This window comes from Carcharhinus amblyrhynchos, chromosome 3, assembly GCF_965287045.1.
Source record: "Carcharhinus amblyrhynchos chromosome 3, sCarAmb.v2.hapA, whole genome shotgun sequence".
NCBI lineage: Eukaryota > Metazoa > Chordata > Chondrichthyes > Carcharhiniformes > Carcharhinidae > Carcharhinus > Carcharhinus amblyrhynchos.
This window is the reverse complement of record NC_137326.1, coordinates 122,404,996-122,432,226: the sequence shown is the minus strand read 5'-3', so window position 1 is coordinate 122,432,226 and position 27,231 is coordinate 122,404,996. Positions and strand designations below refer to the sequence as shown.

General features: G+C 44.4%; 2 protein-coding genes across 2 annotated transcripts in view; both read right to left on the bottom strand.

Moving 5' to 3' along the window:
• Positions 1 to 6,076: 6,076 nt before the first annotated feature.
• Positions 6,077 to 8,011, bottom strand: LOC145341088 (uncharacterized). The gene is given in 1 exon segment (XM_080185923.1): positions 6,077 to 8,011. A coding segment is annotated over 1 exon segment (1,935 nt).
• Positions 8,012 to 23,103: 15,092 nt separating this feature from the next.
• dner (delta/notch-like EGF repeat containing) overlaps positions 23,104 to 27,231 on the bottom strand; it is a 302,806-nt gene continuing 298,678 nt past the window's right edge. The window contains exon 13 of the mRNA XM_080185922.1: positions 23,104 to 25,836. Within this exon, the coding sequence (XP_080042048.1) occupies positions 25,725 to 25,836 (112 nt within the window). The 3' untranslated portion in view covers positions 23,104 to 25,724. The remainder of the gene's footprint in view (positions 25,837 to 27,231) is intronic.

Here is a 27,231-nt window from a genome sequence, read left to right as displayed (position 1 = left end):
ACTCAAAGGGTGGTGAATCTCTGGAATTCTCTGCCCATTGAAGTGGTGGAGGCTGCCTCGCTAAATATTTTTAAGACGCGGGTTGATGGGTTTTTGATAAGCGAGGGGATTAAGGGTTATGGGGAGAGGGCGGGAATGTGGAACTGAGCCACGACAGATCAGCCATGATCTTATTGAATGGCGGGGCAGGCTCGAAGGGCTAGATGGCCTACTCCTGCTCCTATTTCTTATGTTCTTATGTTCTTAACAAAATGGAGAAAATAACATTAGAAATGGAAGAATGTTATGTTCTTAAATCATAATTCCCGTTTGTTTTTTCTGTACCTATTTTGTTAAAAAAAAATTTGATGGTGACATCTGAGGGGAGAGGTGGGGAGCCAGATTGTTTCTTTAAAAATCAGATATAGTGGGTGAAATTCTCAACATGCTGCTTGGATTAAGAAAGTTCAGCATATCCGCTACGACTCTCATCAATTTTTGGAGATGCACCATAGAAAGCATTCTTTCTGGTTGTATCACAGCTTGGTACGGCTCCTGCTCTGCCCAAGACCGCAAGGAACTACAAAAAGTCATGAATGTAGCCCAATCCATTAAGCAAACCAGCCTCCAATCCATCAACTCTGTCTACACTTCCTGCTGCCTCGGCAAAGCAGCCAGCATAATTAAGGACCTCACGCACCCCAGACATTCTCTCTTCCACCTTCTTCCGTTGGCAAAAAGATACAAAAGGCTGAGGTGATGTACCAACCAACTCAAGAATAGTTTCTTCCCTGCTGCTGTCAGACTTTTGAGTGGACCTGCCTCACATTAAGTTGATCTTTATCTATACCCTGACTGTAACACTACACTCTGCACTTTCCTTCTCCCCTATGTACTCAATGAATGGTACATTTAGTCTGTACAGTGCGCAAAAAACAATACTTTTCACTGTATCCCAATACATGTGACAACAATAAATCAAATCAAAGGGTGTAAGACTGATGGAAGGGAAATTGGCCTCCCAGTACAGAAATGGTCCGATTTTCATTGAATTCAGCAAAGAAAATCAAATGGATGCCCTATAATCCCAGCTTCCCACCTGGACAGCAAGTTGAAAATTTACCTCCAGTTTGTGATTGGTTTTTTTGTTTATTCCAACCTTGACTCATTTTAGTCAGGGTTGGAGTTCTAATGCCACCTGCTGTCCAGTTCAGGCAATAGTGTTTTGTGTTTATCGCGCGTAAGCAAGTGGGCCAGAATGGATGACAAATATAAATTTCACATCCATAAATTTGAAAAATGAGGTTCAAGTGTAGGAATCTGCATTCACCAGAATGTTTTCATTGGTAAAGTACTGACTCAAATGAGTTATTTTTTCAATTAACTTGGGGTGGCACAGTGGTTAGCACTGCTGCCTCACAGCACCAGGGACCTGAGTTCAATTCCTGGCTTGGGTGACTGTCTATGTGGAATCTGCACATTCTCCCTGTGTCTGTGTGGGTTTCCTCCCACAGTCACAAGCTGTGCAAGTTAGGTGAATTGGCCATGTTAAATTCATAGAATCATAGAACCCTACAGTGCAGAAAGAGGCCCTTCGGCCCATCGAGTCTGCACCAAACACAATCCCACCCAGGCCCTACCCCCATATCCCTACATATTATACCCACTAATCCTTCTAACCTATGCATCCCTACACACTAAGGGGCAATTTCTTAGCATCAGCCTAACCTGCACATCTTTGGACTATGGGAGGAAACTGGAGTATGCGGAGGAAACCCACGCAGACACGACGAGAATGTGCATACTCCACACAGACAGTGACCCGAGCCGGGAATCGAACCCAGGACCATGGAGCTTTGAAGCAGCGGTGGTAACCACTGTGCTACCGTGCCGCCCCTCAGCGTACCCAGTAAGGCACCGGTATGTGGTGACTAGGGGATTTTCACAGTAACTTCATTGCAGTGTGAATGTAAACCTACTTGTGACTAATAAATAAACTTTCACTTCACTTTTTGCCATCTGTTTTCCTCCGCAGTGCTTGATATTGCTCCCTACCAAAGGAGATGGATGTTTGAGCTTCAAAGCCTGTGATCCTTACAGCAGAGCAGTGCATGAGAAATGTCAATTTCTTTTCCAGTCTGCTAATTGATTCAGACTTTTTGGGCTGAATTTTCACACCAGGGTCAGGAATGCAGGGCTGGGACAATCTTTAGCTCCATAAACCCTGCCCAGGAAAAAGTGACTCAGGAGAAGACATGTTTGGTTCGGAAGTGGGGTTGGGAGTTGGGATTGTGGTTGGTGGGTGTAGTGGGAGTCACGGCCGGCGACTCTGGGAAGAGTTTGGAGGCCGGGTGAGATCCTTTCACTCCTCACACTCGCTTCCTATGCCCTATCCATGTCAATCCATGTCAGGCTATGCTGTCCACTAGCCCTTCAGATCCTCCATGACAACCTATGCCACTGTTACCCACCCCCATGGCACTTTATTACCCTGATGCCAACTTAGCGTTGACTCAGCTCACTCATCAATCAGCCTTTGCTCTTACACCTACCATGCCAACTCATCTGTTCCTCCTCTGCTCCAAGGGCAGACTTCAGGAGCCATGCTGAGATTAAAGTTCTTAAGTGCCCAATAAGTGTCATTATTTTAAAAAAACTCATAAAAAACATACTCGCTACTTCAATTCTTTAATCCATGTGTCTGTATGGGTTTCCTTTGGTGCTCCAGTTTCTTCCTGCAAGATGTGCTGGTTAGGTGCTAAATTCTTTCTCAGTGTATCTGAACAAGCGCTGGAGTGTGGTGACAAAGGGATTTTCACAGTAACTTCATTGCAATTTTAATGTAAGCCCACTTGTGACACTAATGAATAAGCTTTACCTCTCAATAAGGGTTCCAAAGAACTTTGGCCACTTTAGCTTGCTTGCTACCAGGACTAATGTGCACCCAGTTATGTTTTGAATATCCCACTAGCCAAAATCGGATCTGATCGAGGCAGATACACTTTAAATATGCAGTTGATTCCGTGACCCACAGAGGTGCTATTTACCACACATCACTACCACAACCCCTACCCACTGGTGAAAATGGCAGGGTCCAGGATCAGCAGAGGGACTAATGAACTTGTGCCTCTGTTACTGTTCTCACTAAGACTGAGAGCCCCTCCATCCACATGAAAACCCAACCTTCATCATTGAAAACACCACTTGTGTTTTCTTTTATTGTTTAGTTTGTATGTCCGTGCCTGAAATGACTTTGTAGCATTTCGTTTTTCCGACTAAGTGTTAACAATTTTGTAACAGCATCAGTTTTTATGCTGGAATTAAGAATATCAATAGTTAACAAGGAAGGGCAAATAATCCTCCTTGGAGAGTCTTGCCTTGATATGTAATTATAAAGAAAATTAATATCCATTTATCGTGCCCTGGTGTATAGATCCTGGCAGGAACTTGTACATGAAAATCAATAGCTTACCAGAAATGCCACGTGAAACCAGTTTTGCGTTGAGGTTAGGACACCATTCCCTGGGGATTAGTGCTATGACTTGGTTGCGGAGATTGAAAACAGCTTGTGAGATCTTCTGAACATGTTTATTTTTGTAACTTTTCAGTCAAATTCATTTCCTGAACCATTAGTTAGAGAATATTTCAAGTTGGCCAATTTGTTGCGACATCAAATTAATCAGGTATATTGTGAAATGTTTGAGATGGGTTTCATTGTGTTCCTCCTATCTTTCAAGCCTCCCTGAGACTCTCAATTTGTGACCAATCTTAGACTTTTATCCTTGTTGAGCTTATAATGATCCATGTAGAGAAGGCTAACTTTTAAAACGATACTTGAATTCTAGTGAACAACTGAAAGATCAAACAAGAAGAATTCATTTTCTAAAAAGAGACTTTTACTGTAATAAACAAACTAAAAACAACATTGACTATTTTTTCAGCACCTTACATTTTAAAGTACAGAAAAGAACCCTATGTGACTTTTAACCTGACTGACAATCCCATGCCATGCTTTACTTTGTTCCTTGAGTGGGCACTTTCTTCTCCCAAAACCAGTTCAAAGCTATTCTCCTCTCCTTCTGGCCTCCTTCCTTTTCCTTGGATAACCTCTAACTGACATTCATGGCAAGGGTTACCCTGGAGATTACTCCATGTAGCCAAAGCTAGGCCTCCTTTAAGTGTTCATTAACTTGATGTCTCCAATCTGAACCTGAGCTCTGTCCCATCTTCTGATTGTGAATAATAAAGACAGCATTTTCTCTGTTTCAGGTGCAGGGCTAACTGGCCTAACTCTCTGTTCTCTCTCCCAAAGATTCAGATTCTTACAAACTGAGCGATTTGTGAAGATCTTAGATACCTTAAGAAGCCTGCAACCTGTTAATACACTGGCTTTTTATTGAATTTTACTTCTTAAAGCCCATCCTCATGGCAATGTGAATCACATGGGTCTTATATCCAGGTAGAATTGGTTATCTCCTAAACACCCAACACCACTCTATCTTGGAGTTAAACAGATTAAGGTGTAGCTGTTTATAAAGCTCCTAACAATTCCCTGTGAGATCTGGAGATTATTAACATACCACAGCCAGCACAGATGCTCTTGCTGTGGGGACCTCTTGTACATAGTCAAGTAAATCAACCCATGGCTCCCTTTAAATTTAACCAACCAAGCCACCAAGCTTGTTGTTAGGCAGAATCTATAGCAGGTCACATGACAGCTCCATGCCACCATTTTAGCTTAAACTAAAGCGATGGGGTGGATTTTCCAGCCTGTATGTCCTAAAACCAGAAAATCCTGCTCGAGGTCAATAGACTTTTGTGTGGTCTGCCCCTCTGCCCACTACAACTTTCATGGCAGGCAGGACATGAAAGTCCCCCCCCAACAATCTCAAAACATGACCATCTTTTTGTATTTGTAACAGGCTGATATCAGAGTCTCTTCATGCTGCATATCTGAACAGTGCTGAGATAGGTTTTACTGCCATCTTGATCTTCTGACATTTGTCCTAGATCCAGGGCAGTGACCCCAATGCCAATTCATAGCTGCTCAATTAAGATTCAATTAGCAGCACAAGGTGCAACTTATATAATCCAGACTTAATGTGGAAGCTTGATTTTGTGACCCTCCTTCTCAGAAACATTGGCAAAGATCAGGAACAAGAAGCAGCAGTCCAGGTTTTCATTCCTCTCTGGTTGTCCCGGAATTTCCAAGGCTTTCCTAAAGAGGAAAAACGCGATAATTATATGAGTTGTATTCCTAATTTCCTGGATTTCTGGCTAGCTCAGGCAGCACACCACAGCAGGTGTACCCACAATGCATTGTCAGGTCTACCCAATCTGAGAGTCAATGGGCATCACAGAGCAGAACACATCTTCAAAATTATACCATCCCCCAGAACGTTCAGATAAAATTGGGACCTTCTGAAGATCCCAATAACTGTGGCCTGATATGCAGCCATATACTGAAATGTTTGTGGCAAGCTTTATTGTTCTGCCCCATTTGCCAGTGCTAAGATGGGGTGCCACTGTGAGAAACGGTCAGATACTCACTTTATGATTCCCCCCCTTGAATCAAATACACGGATGAGTTCAGCTAACTGTCGGTTTATTCGATCTTGCAAGAAAGGGTGCCGTCCCGTGGGTACACACACCTTGCTTTACACAATCATAGTTTATATACATTTTTCCTAGATAACAATAGGACAGCCCTCCTTTCTTTATTGGGTACCACTCCTTAATCTCTTTACTGAGTGATCTCCTCCCTTGTTGACATCCCATTAACTCTAATCCAATCACCCCTTTTAAGGCTTAAATCGTTTTACCTCTCATCAATTCAGCTAACTCTTTTTCATTGTCCCGTAAATTGCTTACCCATTTATTTTATATGGTGTAAATCTCTTTTAGGCTATGCTGAAGACCCCGAGCGCCTGCCAGTCTCATGTTTTTTTTCTTCTTTTTCTGCGTGTTTCATCATCTGCTGGTCTTAGCGTTTAACCCCTCAGGTTACACTAACGGTTCTGTCATGGTTTCCGCCCCAGATGGCTTGACTCAAAAATTACACTACCGCTACCATCCCTCACAATCCCCCCTGTTTTTCTTACGCTTTGTAATTTTTGACATTCTTCTGGTGTTCCAGGCGTTCCAGCAGGTCGAGGGCCTGTTCATCCAGAGTTTTATCGCCTAAGAGGCTTATCCTCTCTTCCGTCTCTAAATTCATATTTATCACTTTTCCATTCAGGACATCCCCCCTAGTCAGGGCTGTTTCGATTAGCCGCTGAGCCAACCCCCGAACACAAGGGATGATACAACACCCTAGGGCGGCCAATACCCCTGCCGTTACCATGAAAGAGACAAGGACGGACATTACTACTCCTTTCCATTTGCCGAACCAAGCTTCCAACCACCTAGTGAGATCTAGGTCTGTACCCGAGTTCTCAGCTAGTTCATTAGCTAGGGTCGTTAGCCCTTCGAGGGCTCGGGTAATTGACCCATCGGGAGCTGTGTTATTTGGGATAAAGGTGCAGCATTCAGTTCCTATCATGACGCATACCCCCCCTTTCTCTGCTAGAATCATGTCCAGGGCTAGCCTGTTTTCCCAGGCCATTCTGCTGGTTGCGTCCAATTGTTCCGCTATCCCGCTTATCGCATTTCGGGTATAATTAACAAACCTCTGTTGATTATAATAGATATAGTTGATCCAATCTACATTCTTGTTGACAGTCACCCACCAGAACAGGGATTCAAATCCTGCTGCTATCTGGCTCCTGGCTTTGTACTCATCAGGGACCCCCCTAGGGACCCCTATGGCGTCCAGATATATTCGTTCATCAAAAGAACCCGGGAGGCTCCTTTTCCCTCATTCTTTTCCACGGGGTCCCTGATGTTCGAATGCCAGGGTAAAGGGTACGGCCAATTGGATAAGTGCACAAGTGCCCTTCCATTTCTGAGGTAAAATGGGTCTCAAAGTCCTCCCTCCACAGTACCACCATAGATCAGCTCTAGGTACCTGGATTTGGGAGTAGTTTCCTCCCTCGGTGGTGTCGCTGACTTCCTTAACTGTTCCACACCTATCGAAGCTTCCCACTTCCCTGTCCAATCCATCCCCAGTCCGGGTGATACAGGTGTGATGTATCCCCGTTACTCCGGAAAAAGGGGGGGGTTGAGACGCCCTGTTCAGTTTGATTGGGGGAAATGTCAGGCTCAAGGAGCGACAAGTGGGGTCTCCCCAAGCCTCTCTGTTTTGATACAGTTTCACCATACACTCCATTTCAGCTGGTTCTTTATCCCATCCCAGCGGGAATGGGACCACCTGGGGAGTTGGCCGGCTACTGGTGCACGCATAACAGTTACCTTTTCCGACACTTTGTACTGTATATTTGACCCATTCTATCCAGGTGTTCGCTTCCCTGAATCCCGTTTCTATTTCAATGGTCTCTCTTAAATCCTTTACCTCCACTACCCTGACTTCTCCCGAGACTCCCCGGCTAGGGGCGGAGGAGTTCCTGGTTTCGGCATTTTTGACTGTAACCCGCACACAACACAGGGCCGCCCCCACCCTCCCTGTGTGTTCCTTGATCTTGACCCCAAAAACTTGTCCGTCGAGGCCCTCTGTCCCACCGTCGTCTGACTTTTTTATGGTGAGGTAGAGGGGGTTACATTGGTTTAGCTTACAGTCTCTGGGAAAGATCTTCCGTGGAACCAGTGATACTTTCTCGCGAATCCTTAACTTAACGTCTTCATTTAACCCCCCTACTTGACAAGATTCTACTTTCCCCTGTTCATTTTTAGTACGCTTTGGGTTCTTATCGAAGACAAGTAATTCTATTTCCCTCCCCTGGTATCTCTTCTGCCCCGTAAGGTCGTCTTTGCAGGGTACCATTCGACAGAGGTCGATCTCAATTACCTGTGCCTGGGGTGATTGGATTATAGTAAGGGAGTACACTTGGGCCGCCTGCCCAGCACCTATGCCCCCATAGAGTAAACATATTATTAGTAACATCCCGCTATTGCCGTATATTGCCCAAATTGACATATCAAAAATCAAGTCCAATCAGTTCTTCGCGGTGTGGTGGCCAGGAGTAGGCACTTCTTCTGCTGGTTCTGGCACCGGTCCTTTCACTCGAGTGTAATGCGTCCAGCCTTTCTCAGCCGTGCGGATAGCCGTTTCCGTGGTCAGAAGTACTAAGTAGGGACCATCCCAGATCGGTTCTAAAGTCCGGAGTTTCCAGTTCTTGATTAGGACCCAATGCCCTGGCTTGATGGTGTGTATCGCAAACTCGAGAGGTGGTGTCTGTGCCAGGAGTCCCTGTTGGCGTAAATGAGATAGAGCAGACCCCAGGACCTCAACATATTTATGCACAAATACATCGCGGGACTCGAATGTGGGGAGTTCCCCTTTTGGCCCATTAAAGGGGAGACCGAACATTATTTCGTATGGGGACACCCCCAAGTCCCGCCGTGGCTGCGTTCGTATTTGCAGCAAGGCAAGGGGAAGGCACTTGGTCCAGGGCAACCCGGTCTCTGTCCTGAGTTTTGTCAGCTGTTTTTTAATAGTCTGATTCATTCTTTCCACCTTGCCCGAGGACGGGGGATGCCAAGGGGTGTGGAAATCCCAGCTTACCCCCACTGCCCGCACTATGTTCTGTAGGACAGTGGACGTAAACTGGCTCCCCTGGTCTGAATCGATGGCCCGGGGGAGTCCGTATCGTGGGATAATTTGTTCGAGAAGGACCTTGCTAACCTGTGTCGCCGAGGCTATGGCGGTTGGGTACGCCTCAACCCACCCTGTCAAGTGGTCCACTATTACCAAAAGATATTTCAGGCGCCCTATGGGGGGGAGTTCGGTATAATCCACTTGGATATACTCGAAGGGCCTATAGGCTGGGCTTCTCCCTCCTTGCTTCGTATTCTGTCTCAGTCCTTTTTTATTTATCTTCCGACAAATTACACAATCTTTCGTGACTTGCTTAGCCACAGTGTATAAACCGGGATGTGCGTACTGACGCAGAAATGCATCGCACATCGCCTGTGTCCCCCAGTGTCCTCCCCGATGGAGATGACTAATTATGTCTCTGGTCATCGGTCGGTTTAATAGTTGTCGACCATCGGGTAATGTCCATTTCCCTCTTTCATCTTTCTGACCCCCAAGTGATTTTAGCTCGGCTTCTTCCTTTTCGCTAAATGTTGGTGTTTCTATTACTTCAGACACTTGGGGCACCCAGACCAAGCAGTCCACTATCTCCTCCTCCGTCCCTGCCAATTTTGCTTGTTCGTCCGCCAACTGGTTCCCCTTTGTCTCTATCCCATTGTCTCTCTGGTGTCCTTTTACATGGACCACAGCAATTTCTCGTGGCCCCAGCAGGTCTTTTAATATTTTAGTAACCAATTCCTCATGTATCAATTCTTTTCCCCTACTATTTATCATTCCCCTTTCCTTCCAAATTTTTCCAAATGTGTGTACCACCCCGAACGCATACTTGGAGTCGGTGTAGATGGTCCCTATCAATCCCTCTAAGCCCTTGAGAGCCCGGTGTAGAGCATATAATTCACATGTCTGGGCAGACCAGACATTAGGCAGTCGCCCCCTTTCTACCAAATTCCAGCCAGCTTCACTAATGATCGCGTATCCATTATGCCTTTTTCCGTTTACCACCCGGGAGGATCCATCTATATACCATCGCTTTCCAGTGTGAAGAGGGGAGTCCCTTAGATCCTCCCTTACCTTACTCTGGAGATCTATTATGTCCGAACAGCAATGTTCGAGTCCCTCGCCTTCTTCCCCCTTCCAGAGGAATTCAGCTGGGTTCTGACAGGAATTGACCTCTATCTTAAGATCGTCCCGATCTAGCAAAATGGCCTCATACTTCAAGATTCTTGAGTCCGTCAGCCATCTCCCAGCCCTCTGATTTAAAATAGTCCTAACCTGGTGGGGGGTAATGACCGTCAAGGGTGCCCCAAATGTCAGCTTCCTACTTTCTTCCACCAATTTGGCCGTGGCAGCATTCTGGACACATTCTGGCCAGCCTCGGGAAACTGGGTCCAGTATCTTTGATAAGAATGCCACTGGCTTCCTTTTTCCCCCCCAATCTTGGGTTAAAACTCCGAGGGCGGTTCCCTGTTTGGCATTTACAAAGAGTCTGAATGCCTTACTGAAATCTGGCAAGCTCAAGACTGGCGCGGTCATCAATTTCTGTTTCAGGGTCTCAATTAGTTCCTCCTCTTTCTCGTCCCACTGGATTTTGTTAGGAGCCCCCTCTACAAGTTTTAGGTACAGACCCTTGGTTAGGGGGGCATAGTCGTCTATCCATAATCGGCAATAACCTAAGAGTCCCAAAAACATTCGTAGCTCTCTCTTAGTTCCCGGGAGTCCCAGTTCAACTATTCCCCTCACCCTTTCCGGACTTATTCTCTTCTGTCCCTGGCTTATCAAGTGTCCCAGATACTTAACCTCTCTTTCTGCATATTGGAGCTTCTTCTGGCTCACCCTTAGTCCCTGTCCTGCCAAATAATTCAGAAGGGTATTTGTTCCCGCTACGACCTCCGCTTCTGTGGGTCCGGACAACAGGAGGTCATCCACATACTGTATGAGTTTTAGGGCTGGGGAAAGGATCAGTCCCTCTAATACCTGCTCTAAAATCTGACCAAACAAATTTGGCGATTCGGTGAACCCCTGGGGAAGCACTGTCCAGCGGTATTGCTGCTTCCTGCCCGTGTCAGGGTCCTCCCACTCGAAGGTGAATAAGTCTCTACTGGCCTCGTCCAACGGGCAGGCCCAGAAGGCGTCCTTTAAATCCACTACACTGAACCATTCATGTTCTGGGAGTATCCGCCCCAGTATAGTGTATGGGTTCGGCACCACCGGGTGTCGTACCTGTACAATCTTATTGATTTCCCTCAAGTCTTGGACCATTCTGTAACTGCCGTCAGACTTTCGGACTGGCAAAATGGGAGAGTTATATCTCGACATACATGGTTCCACCAGCCCATCACTTATCAGGTCTTTCATCACTTCTTTCAGGCCCTGTCTCCCTTCCCGGGAGATAGGATACTGACGTATCTTGACAGAGGGGCTCTGGGGCTTAAGATCAATTTTTACAGGCTGAATCGAGAGTCGCCCTCTGTTTCCCTTGGCCGTCCATACTCTAGAGTCTATACCCGTGAGTCGGTCCTCGCTAAGGTGTGACATAGTTACCACCAGGTCTTCGTCGTCCCCTACATTTATTCGGAGCCCGAAGCGGATTATCAGGTCCCGCCCCAACAGACCATAGGGGAGATGAGGGAGGTGGAGGAGCTCTGCTAAAAGCTCCTCTTCCTCCCATTGTAGTACCTGTGGTTCAAATAGTTTCGCCCTAAATACCCCTCCCTTTACTCCTGATATGTTCAACATTTTAGTTTGGTAATTGGCTCCTGTAGGATAGATTGGGATTGAGGATCTGCCTGCCCCCGTGTCGACTAAAAATGTAACATCCTCCTTTTGTGGACCCACCTTTAAATTTACCAGGGGTTCTTGGTAGGTCCTTTTTCCGATTCTCCCCTGACCCCTCTAATCAACCTCACATTCCATTTCATAAATCCCTTCTCGTTCCTTCTTAAATTCAGGACACTCTCTTTTGAAGTGTCCCGGTTTCCCACAGTGGTAACACCCGGCCGCCCGGGGCCGGTCACCACCGTAAAATTCTCCTCGTCCTCTACCTCGGCCCCTCCTGGCCCCCCTTTCCTTCCAACCTCCCCTTGACCTTCCCCTACCTACTGTATATCCTTCATCCGTTATCCCGGTGGACTTACATACTTCCCTAACGGCTGCCACCATCATCTTTGCCTTCTGCTTTTCCTTTACAACCTCTCTCTGCACAAAGACCTTCTGCGCCTCCCGCAATAATTCCACCATGTCCTTCCCACTCCAATCCTCAATCTTTTGTAGTTTTCTCTGGATATCTGGCCAAGATTTCGTTACAAAATTAATTTTTAGCATTCCCTTTCCAATTTCATCATCAGGATCGATTCCTGAATATTTGCGGACAGACTCCCTCAGTCTGTCTAAGAACATGCTGGGTGATTCATCTTTTCCTTGCCTAATATCAAATGCTTTTGCCACATTCTGCTGCTTGGGGACACATGTCTGGATCCCCCGAATTATAAGATTCCGGAGATCCGACATGTTTGTCCGCCCTTCCTGGGTATTATGATTCCAATTTGGATCCTCAAGAGGGTATTTTTGATCTCCCCTGAGTTGTTCTTGCTGTTGGTGATCCCTATCCCAAATTTCCATGGCCCTATTTCGGATCATAACTCCTTCATCGTAGTTGAATAATATGCTCATTATGGCCCGGAGTTCCCCCCAAGTATACATGCTTGGACCCAGGAATTGGTCAAGTTGTGTCGCTACCGCGACAGGGTCCTCTAGGAGAGGGGGCAACTCCTTCCTAAGTTGTCGGATGTCTGCCGAGTTAAGAGGCACCACCACGAACCCTGTCTCTCTTTGTCCGAAGGGAACCTCCCTGAGAGGGTGCATTTCCACCTCGGGCGCTGAAGCCCCATTATTCTGCTGTTGTTCCAGGGACTGTTTTATTACCAACCTCTTGGACCTCCGCAGACCCTCAACTGGGGGTCCGCCTCCTGTGCCGTTCTCAAGATTTATGAGATCTTCCCCTCGGGGCCCTTGGGCCCCATTATTATTTGGTTGATATGCAGGGGGTACATTTGGTACAGGAGGGGGTGGCGGCGGGAGGTTGTCAAGAGGGTCCCATTGCCCCGGTCTGCTCTGTGGGATCATTGGATACAGGGAGACTGGCTGTGGCGATCTACTCATCGCGCCCACCCAACAGGCAGCGTACTTACTTTCCTCGGGGTTAAAGGGTTGTTTACTATTAACATATAAATTTAATATCTGACAGACCCAATCCTCATCCGATCCATATTTTGGCCACAATACAGATGGTTTCCGGATTGGTTCCTTCGTCCACACAAAACAACAATATTTTATCATAACCTTCTTTTTTAAGTCCTTAGTCTTTCGGTCCCCATCCCAATTTTCTAACTGTATCCCCAGAGGACTGTCGGGGGGTATTCCCTTTTCATCATTATTATTTCCCGGTTTCCCATCCTTACTCTTGGATGGTTTACCTCCCATGGTTAGTCTTCAGTTGTCGTCTTGGACACAAGTTAATTTATTTGTGCCCTCAGATCAAACTGTCATAACCATAAAGTCGTCAAGGAAGAAAATGACTCTCACCCTTAATCAGCCGAATTCCCGGGAGAGAAATTTCTTACCTTGATCCGTGCACGGAGTTGTCCGACTTCTTCCAATGATGTGTATACCCCCTCACAGATTTCAGTCACAGTCCTAGCAGTCCTAGTGTATAGAAGTCATCCGTGTGATTTCCAGGGTCCAGAATTATCTCAACTGAGTGGTTTCAGATTCCCCTCCTCCCAGACCAAAACGACGTTTTTACGTGTAAATATACACTAGACGCGTCTTATTCCATCGATTTGGTCTAGTCGAGGGAAACCCCCGTTATAATTCCAGATCCCGGATGAGCCCCCAATTGTGAGAAACGGTCAGATACTCACTTTATGATTCCCCCCCTTGAATCAAATACACGGATGAGTTCAGCTAACTGTCGGTTTATTCGATCTTGCAAGAAAGGGTGCCGTCCCGTGGGTACACACACCTTGCTTTACACAATCATAGTTTATATACATTTTTCCTAGATAACAATAGGACAGCCCTCCTTTCTTTATTGGGTACCACTCCTTAATCTCTTTACTGAGTGATCTCCTCCCTTGTTGACATCCCATTAACTCTAATCCAATCACCCCTTTTAAGGCTTAAATCGTTTTACCTCTCATCAATTCAGCTAACTCTTTTTCATTGTCCCGTAAATTGCTTACCCATTTATTTTATATGGTGTAAATCTCTTTTAGGCTATGCTGAAGACCCCGAGCGCCTGCCAGTCTCATGTTTTTTTTCTTCTTTTTCTGCGTGTTTCATCATCTGCTGGTCTTAGCGTTTAACCCCTCAGGTTACACTAACGGTTCTGTCATGGTTTCCGCCCCAGATGGCTTGACTCAAAAATTACACTACCGCTACCATCCCTCACACCACCAGGACAAAAATGCAGTATCCTGGAATTTTATGACCCTTTTGGAACTGTTGAGCATGATTCGCAGGTCAGGTGCTGGCTTTGGACAGTTTTTTTTCACCACACAGGAAAAATCCAAGGTTTTAGTTCCATTTTGTCAGAAACTGTTTGGACTGCAGACTGAAAACAGCGTTTCTTGTCTCTCTCTTTCTGAAATGAAAATTATGCTGAACAGGAGTTGCTAACAAGTAGCTAAAGGCAAGCAGTGTTTCTGTCTCTTTCTTTCGCTCTCTCAAGGTGTACTGAAAGTTCTATGGTTGGGATGTCAGAACTTCATTTCAATATCCAAAGGACTAATTCGCAACAGGTGTTAAAAAGCTGCAAGATCCAGGATCACGGGAGCATACTCGCTTTCGATGCCAAGCGGGGTGTAATTTTGAAGGGGCTGCTTGATTTGGAATAGTAAAGTAAGCTGTTAAAGTTTATACTATATCATGGTTGCTCTCTTGTAATTGCTAAAAGTTATGCTAATTTTTCTTATTATATTTTAACTATGTTCGTAAATAAAGTTTGTTTGAGAAAAGCTCCCTAGTGGGTCGCTTCAATCGTACCTGGAGTGAAACACCTAATGCTCACCCTGTGCCAAGTTCAAAGTACAAAACCTATGGTCTAGGGTGACTTCATAAAACAACTTGGAGTTTCTGACTTGGCTCATAACAATAGTAAAAACTGAGAGCTTGGCATGGAACTGCTGCCAGGAATCGAAGACAATCCCTCAGCCATGCTGGTACTCATTGGAAGATGTTAATCTGTACTCCGTGATGACAATCATCTGTACAATTCTATCTGTTTTGTAGAACTGAAAAGACAGCCCCATCACATGGAGAACTCTTTTTGACATTAATCATATCAGAGAAATACACAGAGGTATTAATTATTTGGTTTGACAGTCCCAGAACTGTTTTTGACATTTTTGAATGTTAGTAGAGATGTTTAAGATCGGCACAGTTCATTGTTGATTTGGGAAGGCAGTAGAATGTGTTCCAACGTCAAGATCTTACCAGCTGATAATCTGAAATCTTTGCTAGCAAATTTCAAGGTATCAGATGAACAAACGACCCCAAGAGAATACAAGATTGGTGCTTTGTGAAACCAGGGGCTTGATTTTTAATTGTGAATGGGGGCGAGGTTGAGTGCAGCATGTTTTGAAAATAGTGGCCATAATTCTCCGATTTCATGTACCTCGCCATCACTGCCAGCGAGAATGGAGAATTTGGCACTCAGCCAGAACTCCATTCACTGCAGCGGGACTGGTGAATCCCAGCTGCAAGGGAGGATGGAGAATTTGGTTCACAGAAAGCAGAGTGTTGGGATAAATAGATTTTTTTTGGGCTGACCAGCTGCAATTAGTGGAGTACCAGTCTATCAACGCTAGCTGCACAACAATTTATAATCTGCATTAGTGAGTTTGATGAAGGGACCAAATGTATGGCAGCAAAATAGGCAACAAGATAGGCAGAAAAATAAGTTGTCAAGAGGAGGTGGTGAGTATGCAAAAGGGTAAAGACAAATTAATGGAGTGGGCAAAATGTAGCAGATTGGGAAAGAGTGAACTTTGGCAATAAGAATAGAAAATCAGTATAGTATTCAAATGTAGAGATCGCTAAATTCAGTGCTACAGAGAGATCCATGTGTCCTGGTTCAGGAATCACAAGAAGTTTGCATGCAGGTACAGCAAGTGATTAGAAAGACAAATGGAATGTTGATGTTTATTGTAAGGGAAATGAAATGGAAAAGTAGGCATGTTTTACTGCAGCTGTACAGGGCATTGGTAGGCCACATCTGGAATACCAATTCTAGAGGACAGTTTCAGTCCTCTTTGAAAAAAGACACAGGTCAGGATTCTCTGATCTCGTACGCCTCGCCACTGCTGCCAGTGAGAATAGAGAATTTGGCTTTCAGTCAAACCTCCATCGACTGCAGCGGGACTGGATAATCCCAGAGGCCGGCAAGGTTGGGGAATTCTGGTCATAAGATCCTGAGGGGACTTGATGGTGTAGTTTTGAGGAGGATGTTTTCACTTGAGGGGAAGATCGAACTAGGGGACAAAGTTTAAGAATAGGAGGTCTCCTTTTTAAGGAACTGAGGAGAATTTTTTTTACATAGAGGTTTGTTAGTCTGAGGAATTCCCTTTCCCAGAGATCACTGGGGGCTGGCTGGGGCACTGAATCTATTCAAGATAGAGTTGGATAGATTTTTGATAGGCAAGGGTTATAAGGGCAGACAGGAAAGTGGAGTCGACACCCAAAACCAGGTCAGCCATGATCTTATTGAAAGGTGGAGCAGGCTTGAAGGGCTGGATGGCCTACTCCTGCTCCTCAGTCCTGTGTTCCTAAGCAACTAAACAAGCAGAATTTTATTTTTCTGCAGCGATATTGCTGTCCAAATGTGAAATCAGCACACTCAGCCAAAATACATCACAAGACTATCAACTAAGTGAGTGAGACAATGCTATAACACAGTTTCAAATTGTTGCGGTCAGTATTGTTAAAATCAAGCGTGGCAAAGTCAGTGAGATGAAGGAAAAGATCTGTAAGGCGACTGGATCCTTAAAAAAATTGCATTGCTGCAGATTAAATTGACACTTTCAGATCTGCACCTGATTATCCAGTAAATTTTGTAAACAGAACAAAGAAGTGTTTGGAATGATTTCTGAGATTAAAATTTATTTATTAGTTTCCCAAGTAGTCTTACATTAACACTGCAATGAAGGTACTGTGGAAATTCCCTAGATGCCACACTCTGGTACCTGCTTGGATACACTGAGGGAGAATTAAGCATGGCCAACATATCTAACCAGCATGTCTTTCCGACTGTGGGAGGAAACCCTCGCAGACACGAGGAGAATGTGCAAACTCCACACAGAGAGTGACCCAAACCAGGAGTCAAACCCAGGTTCTTGGCGCTGTGAGGCAGCAGCGCTAACCGCTGTGCCACCATGCTGAGATTAATGTTGATGTTAAATATACACAGATGCTAGTGCGAATTGCAGTTGTTGGGTTGTTACACAGATCGTTGCTCAGGGTAAACCTGACCGTTGCCAGTGGATAGCGAAAGGGTTGTTTTAGGCGAGTAATGCATTTGAGAACACAGCAGGAATTTTCCTGAGTCGAAGCTTAGTGTGAGCTGAGCGTGCCAGCTCGATTTCACAACCCACAATCACCCCCAGCATGTAGGACTGCAGAGTTTGTTTTGATTTAAAACGTTTATTTTGAAGATTTACAGATACGAACATTGTTTAATATTTTTAGGTCAAATGCTGGCAGCCACTGGGTCAGATTGCTGTCAAATCATCATTCATATCCTTCTTAAAGTACAATGACAGCTCTTGAATAGCAATAGAAGTTATTTGTAATTTATTTATTCATTCGCCGGATGTGGGCAATGCTGACATGGCCAACGTTATTGCCCATCTCTAAATGCCTGTTAGATGAGAAAGTTGGGGTGGTGCAGTTTCCATGGTGAAGCTAGTTTCTTTGATAGCACTGAGTGACTTACTGTGCCAGTTAAAAGGCCAACTAAGTGTCCACTACATTGCTGTGGGTGTGGAGTTAGGTAGGAGGGAAGTGATGGCACATTGGTATTAGCACTGGATAGGTGATGTGAAGACTCAACGTAATGCTTTAGGGGATGTGGGTTCAAATCCCACCATGGCTTATGGTGAAATTCAATAAACGATCCAGAGTCATGTAAAGGTCAGATGAAATCCACACAGTAGGTTTCTCTCATTAAAGTATTTTAGGAAACCAGTTGGGTTTTTCTGACAATCTCGTACTTTGACAGCCCCCTTTACCGACTCTGGTTTTAAGTTCAGATTTGTTTAACTGAACTGAAATTTCTCAAATTTTGCACATTTGAATACCCCTCACCCAGGGAAGCACGGTGGTACGGTGGTTAGCACTGCTGCCTCACAGCTCCAGGGACCTCGGTACAATTTCTGGCTTGGGTCACTGTCTGTGTGGAGTTTACACATTCTCCCTGTGTCTGGATGAGTTTTCTCTGAGTGCTCCGGTTTCCTCCACAATCCAAAAAATCTGGTTAGGTGCATGGGTCATGCTAAATTCTCCCTCAGTGTATCCGAACAGGCGCCGGAGTGTGGCGACTTGGGGATTTTCACAATAACTTCATTGCATTGTTAATGTAAGCCTACTTGTGACCAATAAATAAAAACTTTAATAAATAAAACCATCTCTGGATTGTAAGACTAAGCCTCTGGAATACCAGCAAAGTTACCTCTAACTTATTTGTAGTTTGCAGACAATTTGTTCAAGTTTATGGGCTCTCTCAGTCTTTTTTGCACAGTGACTAGTGCATGGCCTTTGTGGAAGCCTTTGAGTTGCTTTAAGCCAGGTGTGAGGCTTAAAGGACCTTGATTTAAGGGAGATAGTGGCATGAAGGTATTATCATCGGGCTAGTAATCCAGAGAGTTAGGATAATACTCTGGGGAGCCAGGTTCAAATCCCACCACAGCAGATGGTGAAATTTGAGGTCAATAAAAATAAAATCTGGAATTAAAAGTCCAAAGATGACTGTAAAACCATTGTCGATCACTGTAAAAAACCCATTTGGCACATTAATGCTCTTTAGGGAAGGAAATTTGCCATCCTTACCTTGTCTGACTTGCATGTGGCTCCAGAGTCACAGCGATGTGGTTGACTCCTAAACGCCTTTAGGGGTGGGTATAAATGATGGCCTGGCCAGTGAACAAATATTAAAAAAAATTGATTACCAGCCCAGTAACATCTTTCTGCTGTCATACCGTGTTGTACTGGGAAGATTGAAACAATCCCAGATAGCACAGACACTTCCTTCTCAATCTTGTAGTGTAGAAATACCAGGGTCTACTTGTGTAAGTCAGATGACATTTGTAAAATAGATCAATGCCTATTTTATTTAAATTGGTACTTTTGGCGTGACGTGTTTATATAGCATTAAATGGTGGTTGAGCCATGCTCTGCTCTCCCAGAGGTCAAGTGGATGAATGTGGCTGTTTATCATCACTAACAGAGGGAGGAATGGAGTGGGGGGGGTGGGTGGAACATAAAGTACACGCATGGCCTCAGGAACAAACAGGCATGCAGTTTATGAAACTCACATCGGAAGGCATGCTGTGTATGGCAGTTCTGGAAAATATAACTGAAACTGTTGCTTCAAATAATGGACATGCTAAAATTACTGCAGAATGCTCTTGTAAGAATTTCAGAATGTGATGTTCTCAGTACAGTTAGGAAAATTATAGTTAAGTATAACCACATGCCTTGTTACTTCTTGTAACCATGAAACTATTTTGTGTGAATAAAATATTTCAGTAAGAGGTGGGCTTGTTTCCTTGTGCTTGTGACGGGCTCTAGGTGATGTTATGTCAATAAGACATGAAAAAAATCAAAACTCCATGTATCTTTTTTTGATTAATTCATGGGTCATGGGTGTCGCTGGCTGGCCAGCAGCTTTTGTCCATCCCTAGTCGCCACTTGAGAAGGTGGTGGTGAGCTGCCTTCTTGAATCGCTGCAGTCCATGTGCTGTGAGTTGACCCAGAATTCTGATACAGAGGAACTTTCAGGATTTTGACCCAGTGACTGCGAAGGAACGGTGATATATTTCCAAGTCAGGATGGTGAGTGGCTTGGAGGGGAATTTGCAGGCGGTGGTGTTCCCATGTATCTGCTGCCCTTGTCCCACAAGAAGCTCCGTGGGATCGAATATTTGTGGATATGGTGCCAATCAAGCTTTGTCCTGGATGGTGTTAAGTTTCTTGAGTGTTGTTGGAGCTGCACTCATCCAGGCAAGTGGGGAGTATTCCATCACACTTGTGCCTTGTAGATGGTGGATAGGCTCTGGGGAGTCAGGAGGTGAGTTACTCATTGCAGTATTCCTAGCCTCTGACCTGCCCTTGTAGCTACTGTGTTAATGTGGTGAGTGCAATTGAGTTTCTGGTCAATGGTAACCCCAAGGATGTTGACAGTGATGGTAACACCATTGAATGTCAGTGGTTAGAGTGTCTCTTATTAGTGATGGTCATTGCCTGGCATTTGTGTGGCACGAATGTTACTTGCCACTTGTCAGCCCAAGCTTGGGTATTGTCCTGATCTTGTTGCATTTGAACATAGACAGCTTTGGTATCTGAGGAATCGCGAATGGTGCTGAACATTGCACAATAATCAGCGAACATCCCCACTTCTGATCTCATTGATGGAGCAGCTGAAGATTGTTGGGCCTAGGGCACCCTGAGGGATTCCTGCAGAGATGCCTTGGAGCTGTGATGACTGAGTCTCCACAACCACAACCATCTTCCGATGTACCAGGTATGATTCCAACCAGCGAAATGTTTGCCCCCTGTTACTCATTGATTCTAGTATCGCTAGGGCTCCTTGATGTGACACTTGGTCGAATGCAGTCTTGATATCAAGGGCTGACACTCTCACCTCACCTCTGGAATTCAGCTCCTTTGCCCGTGTTTGAACCAAGGCTCTAATGAGGTCAGGAGCTGAGTGATCCTGGCGAAACCCAAACTGGCTGTCACTGAGCAGGTGCTGCTTGATAGCACTGTTGATGACCCTTTCCATCACTTTACTGATGATCGAGAGTAAGCTGATTGGGCAGTAATTGGCCGGGTTGGATTTGCCCTGCTTTTTGTTTGATTCTTCATTCCTTGTTGCTATTTTTAAATTGACTTTTGCTGAACCACAAAATGGCTGCCATAGGTCACATGACAGGCACAATTGGCCATCTGTTTTGGCAGGTTCCAACAGGATCTGTAGCCGCGATTCTCCAGAATAAAAAGAGGTGCTTCTGCAAGTGGGAACACTGGATTGTTTCCTGCTGATGCTGGCAGCACTTCCCAGGCGAGATTCAATCACCTTTAGTTGGGAAAACTTTCCCAATTGGGAACATGTCCATCAACCCAGCTTCACAGAGATCAGGGCACCATATTTAAAGAGTGAGCTGATCTTAAAGTTAAGTGGCAGTCCCCCCTTCCCCCACCATAGAAATGGCAACTGCGGAGACCAAGAGAGCAAGTCTAAATCTTTTCCACCAAAGCGGCTACCACCCGTCACCACTAAGCTAATCCAAGTGTATTGCTGGTGGGATTGGTTGGTGAGTCCATTATCGATCTAACCCACTGTGACTGGATGCAGCAGAAACTCACTGCACAACGCTTGGTGTGGTTGGCTTAACCTTGACTGTATTCAAAGAAATACATGGTACAAGACAAACCCTGATGCATGAAAAGGTTGAGATAGGTCTGCTCAATGTGTTTAAAATGCCAAAGGATTCTATAGGAGGGATAGAAAGGAACAACTTCCTCTGGTGAGACGAATCCTGGGAAAAAGGATGGAATCTTCCCGGTCCCATGGGGGGCAGGCTTTGAGGGGGTTCGGTCAGGATTTTCTGAGAAAAGCATGATGGATATCTGACCCAATACATTCTCACCTCCGGGAGATCTTTCCAGGAGCAATCAGCACCTACCCTGCAATGATCGATAGCCAATCTGATTAATTAAGTTCTTATTTATAGGATTATTGGGGATTTCACTGAGATCTTGTCAATGGATTTTTTAAAAATTCATTCATGGGCTGTGGGCATTTTAAATGTGAGGACATTTAAGAGTCAACCACATTGCTATGGGTCTGGGGTCACATGTAGGCCAGATTGGGTAAGGGTGGCACATTTCCTTCCCCTAAAGGATATCAGTGAGCCAGATGGGCTTCTGCAACAATCAGACTTCTAATTCTTACTGAATTCAAATGTCAATATCTACCGTGGCAGGATTTGAACCCAAGTCTACAAAGCACTACACTAGGACTCTGGACTACTAGTCAACAACAATACCACTATCTTATTGCTTCCCCTGCTGAAAATGGTCCCCACTCATGCTCATAGTATAAGGGCAAAAGATTCTGCTCAAGGAAGCTCTGTCATGAAATTAAACTTAGGCCGCTTTTCGCTGTAATCTTCTCCAACCTCAAATAAACTGAGTCCACCCTTAAAGCTCTTTGGTAAAGGTTTCATAAAGAACTCCACCTCCATTTCAATTGCTATGTTATACTGGATGCACCTCAGGCAGGGACAATACTTGCAGCTAAAACGGTTTTGGTCGCCATGTTGGGATCAATTGCAATTTCAATCTGAACCCTCATAACCATCAGGAAGGCTAATCAATCTGGTCTAATTCTAGAAGTGAGACAGAGCTTGAAGAAGAGCCGTATGGACTTGAATCGTTAACTCTGCTTCTCTCTCCATAGATGCTGTCAGACCTGCTGAGTTTATCCAGCATTTTCTTCTTTTGTTTCAGATTTACAAAGTATTTTGCTTCTATTTTAGTGTGAAAATTCATATCTGAAGATGTCTGCGTGGGTTTCCTCTGGGTGCTCTGGTTTCCTCCCATAGTCCGAGAGACAGGCTGGTTAGGTGCATTGGCCATGTGCCCGAACGGGTGCTGGGATGTGGCAACTGGGGGATTTTCACAATACCTTCATTGTGGTGTTAATATAAGCTGACTAGTGAGACTAACAAATGAACTTTAAGACTTTTTTCTGATTGCATGTTCCTGGACTCGGGTGTCATCCACTGGCATTGTGGAAAATTGTGCCCACACAGATCACAGTTCGCTGCCTATTAAAATTGACAGATGAAAGATTATGGGCAGTGTGTGAGTGTAATTCCTTAATGTGTGTGATCTCAGCTGCGTAAGATTCTGTGCTGGAAGCATGTGCAAGATTTATCTTCCAATTTGATTAATTAAAAACGAAATGAACCGAGACAAGACCTTCGCATTGCTAATAGGATGCTTTTTTTTGTCGAAGAGTTTTATTGTTTCATTAAACATACAGCTTCAACACATGAAGTTAATGGTGCAAATCAAATCCTCTACTACAGACAGGCCCTGCTGACCAATGAGCACTTTGGAAATTCAAGACACACGTTACATTTCGAAAGGTTGACGGACAACCCCCCCTCCCCCCTGCGCCCCCCTCCACCCCACAAAAAAAATACCAAGTTACCAGAAGAGCAAATGAAGGACAAAAAAAAAACCTCACCCATAATACAAGATCATCATGTCCCTAGCAGGAAAAAACTGAAGCGAACGCTAAAATGTTCAACTTGCACAGAACAACATAATTTTGCTTGAAGAGTGCGATGTCACTCCTTAGACTTCGTTGCAGCTTTAATAGGAATACGCAGCAGTATCACATTTCATAGACCTCTTCAAGTTTCATTACAATATGCATTACTAAAAACTATTGGTATCTAAAGAGCGAGTCTCTCAACATTCTTGCCTGTATTTTTTAAAAAATTAGCTATAAAAGCTTTCCATTAACATTAAAATTATTCTGCAGACTGTTTACCGGATTCGAGGAAATGTGGAAATCGGACATTGAGGTCACTGCCGTATCTGATGCAGCAGGCTTCGAAATTCCCATTCACAGAATTGGAGCTGTTTTATTAAAATAATGCTTGAGCCATATCACAAAGGTTTACTTTAATATCTGCCTTGCTGGCAGTTGAGCAGCAATTTGATTATGGTTTTGTCAGTTCTGACTAAATGCTCCCCAGTACAACAAAACTGTCTATTTAATATGCTTGTGTTAATTCTAATCTGTGTATATTGATCTTTGGGGGATATCTTTGTTCAGCCACTATGTATTGGTTAATGGGCAGTGCAAGCGTCTGGGAAGAGATGCTGAGGGTGATAGGAATTTTTATTCATTCATGGGACATGGGCTGGCTAGTCAGCAGTTATTGCCCATCCCTCGTTGCCCTTGGAGGGCAGTTGAAAGTCAACTACATTGCTGTGGCTCTGGAGTCACATGTAAACCAGACTGGATAAGAACACCAAGTTGCCTTCCCTAAGGTACATTAGCGAACCAGGTTTTTCTGATCATTGCCAACGGGTCATCAGTAGATTGTTAATTCCAGCTATTTTTTTACTGAATTCAAATTCTACCATCTACCGTGGTGGGATTCGAACACGGGTTCCCAGAACATTAGCTGAGGTGATGAACATTAGCTGAGGGTAGAAGCTGAATTAATATGTATGGTGCTATAGCCATTAACTCAGATTACTTCATTTGTGCGCCATAGCATTCCATCAATATCAGCAGCATCTTCAAACCTGTGTAAGCTAATTTCACCTTTAATGGCCCATGTTTTAAGAGATTTTCTTTTAAATCTCCACAGGAATAAATATTTAATGATAACGAGTACCCATAACTGAATTTTCAAAAAAAGGTATTGATGAAGAGGCTCCCTCTTTAGGGTAGATTCACTAAAACAAGTACCATAGCATGTAGAAATCACCTTCACGTTTAAATATCGAGCAAGACACATCCTGCTTGATTTGATAATCATAATTTAAAGGGCTACTTTAGCAACATGATTCCTTTTAACATCAAATGGTTTCAAAAGAATCGGTGTTGATTTGAACCATTTGTGGATTTCTTGTTTTTTTTAAAAAAGGAACTTTGGAGTGGGTGTTGATTGGTAGGGAATTGCTGAGTAAGCAATGTTGTATCCACCGAAAAGCTGGTTAAACGAGAAACAGAATATTGGCTCACTGTTTGTAAGTCGATTTTTGTGTGTGGTGTAGTTTCTGTTTGGTGTAGGGTGTAGCACTGCAACACCTTGGCTTTCCTATTGGCCGTTCTTCTGGCCTTTCTCAATGAGACTGTCAACTTTGTGGTGAATCGCAGGCAGTCCTCCTCATTGTGACAATTTGGAGCGTTTGAGTGTTCACACATAGGGAAAGTACTTTGGGTGGAACTTGTACTTTTTTTATTAATTTGGGGGAGGCGTGGGCTTCGTTGGCTGGCCAGCATTTATTGCCCATCCCTAGCTGCCCTTCAATTGAATGACTTGCTAGGCCATTTCAGAGGGCAGCTGAGAGTCAATCACATTGCTGAGGCTCTGGAGTCACACGTAGGCCAGACCAGGTAAGGATGGCAGATTTCCTTCCCTAAAGGACATTAGTGAACCAGGTGGATTTTTCCAACAGTCGTCAATGGTTTCATGGTCATTTTAATCCTAGATTTTTTTTATTGAATTCAAATTTCACCATTAGCCGAGTTTCTGAATTTGTAGCCTAGTGATAGTGCCATTAGGCCATTGGCTCCCCATACTCAAGTGATGGACAACGTTGCAAGTCTCTGCGCCACTCACATTCCCAATAAAATGAGTTAAGGAAATGAACTATCAAACACAAATTGAATTCCTACAGGCTATGGTGCGTTATCATTTCACAGACAGGAAAACATAAATATATCAACACCCAGGTTTTATAGTTTAGAGCTTGTATAGTTTCTGTAAATAGTTCACAACCTAATAAGATAGATATTTCTCAAGGTCAATAGCAACATTGAAAATATATTTCATTAACGTAGCGAGTAGGTTAAAAACACAAACATTCTCCAATCGAAATTTACTGCAGAAAATTGGGTTTGTACAATTAACTACGGGAAAATGACAATTTAGCTCGGAAAGCAAATCTCTTCGATCGTCTAGCAGTACATTGTCTTCAAAATATTTAGCGTGTTTTGTGTGCGTGTATGTTTGTGTCTATACTTTTACTTCCCTTCTATTGTACCCATAAAAGACGAGCTGTGTGCTTTACAAATCTTTTGTCTTAATGAGAGTGACCAGTGGTTTATCGTCGGGGCTGTAATCTTCATAAGCCACTGGGGTTGCATCGTACATTGCTGGCCTAGCCTTCTTGCCAAACCTAAAAAAAAAAGAGGCCAGAGATAGAGAAATTGTGAGGACACATACTCGAATAACAACAAGTGAGGACAGGGTGGCACAGTGGTTAGCACTGTGCCACCATGGCACCCCCCCACCCTAATTTCCTGGGGGGGCCTCAATGGCTTCCAGTTCAACCAACGAGGCCATCACAACAGATTCCTATTAATGGGGACCATATGTGATCATTGCCAGAAAGAACATTCCCCGGCAAAGACACAGAGGAAAGTGAGGCCAGATGATAGCGTTCCTGGGCTCATTTGTAATATTTAAAGTAAGGGCACGGAGTGCCCTACCTGCAGCAGTTGTGGACTTGCCAACTTTAAGGGCGTTCAAATGGTCAGTGGACAGGCATATGGATAACATTGGAAAAGCTAAGGTTAGAGGGTCATTAGATTGGTTCCACTGGTCGGCGCAACATCGAGGGCCGAAGGGCCTGTACTGCGCTGTAATGTTCTATGTTCTAAATGCTATTTACTGTAGCATTTAAATATTACAATCTGACTCCCATCCAAAAACTGTCCGGTTTCCAGACTTTTTTGAAACTTGGAACTTTTTTAGGGAAAATCCCGCCCTATATTTGCAATGTAGGTGCAGAGATTGACTATTAGAACAAACACTTGTTAATGGATGGGGACAGTGGATGAATAGTGGGTACTTAGATAAGTCACAGTTACACATAACGCATGTAAATTTGTCTTTTGCTCGTTAGGAGAAGGGAGGTGTTTGTGTCTTCTGTTCTTTATTAAAAGGGGGATATTTGGGTTTTGAAATGCAACAGTACTACATGTCTTACATGTCTTATCTGCTTTGCCATTGTCATGTGACCTCTGCCTTGACGCACTCTCTGTGTAAGCAGGCACTTCACACCAGTTCAAAAAAAAACTTGCAATGAGAAAGCATGGCAATCTTTGAACGTGAGAAGTGTATGTGGATTTTAATAAGGCTTTTAGAAGGTCTCGTGTGGACAACTGTTCAGAAAAATAAAAGCCCAGGAGGTCTAAGGAGAAGTGTTAAGCTGGGTCTAAAACTGGTTCATTGTTTTGGATGCAAAAGGCATTGATTGATCAATGCCTTTGAAACTGGAGTTTCAGAAGATTCACTATAAGGTGCTGCACTTTTCATAGTCTTTTTCATAGAATTATAGAATCCCTACAGTGCAGAAGGAGGCCATTCAGCCCATCAAATCTGCATTGACCACAATCTCACCCAGCCCCTATCCCCGTAGCCCCATGTATTTACCGTTCTAGTCCCCCTGACACTAGGGTCAAGTTGGCATGGCCAATGCACCTAACCCGCACATCTTTGGGCTGTGGGAGGAAACCAGAGCACTTGGAGGAAACTCACGCAGACATGGGGAGAACGTGCAAACTCCACA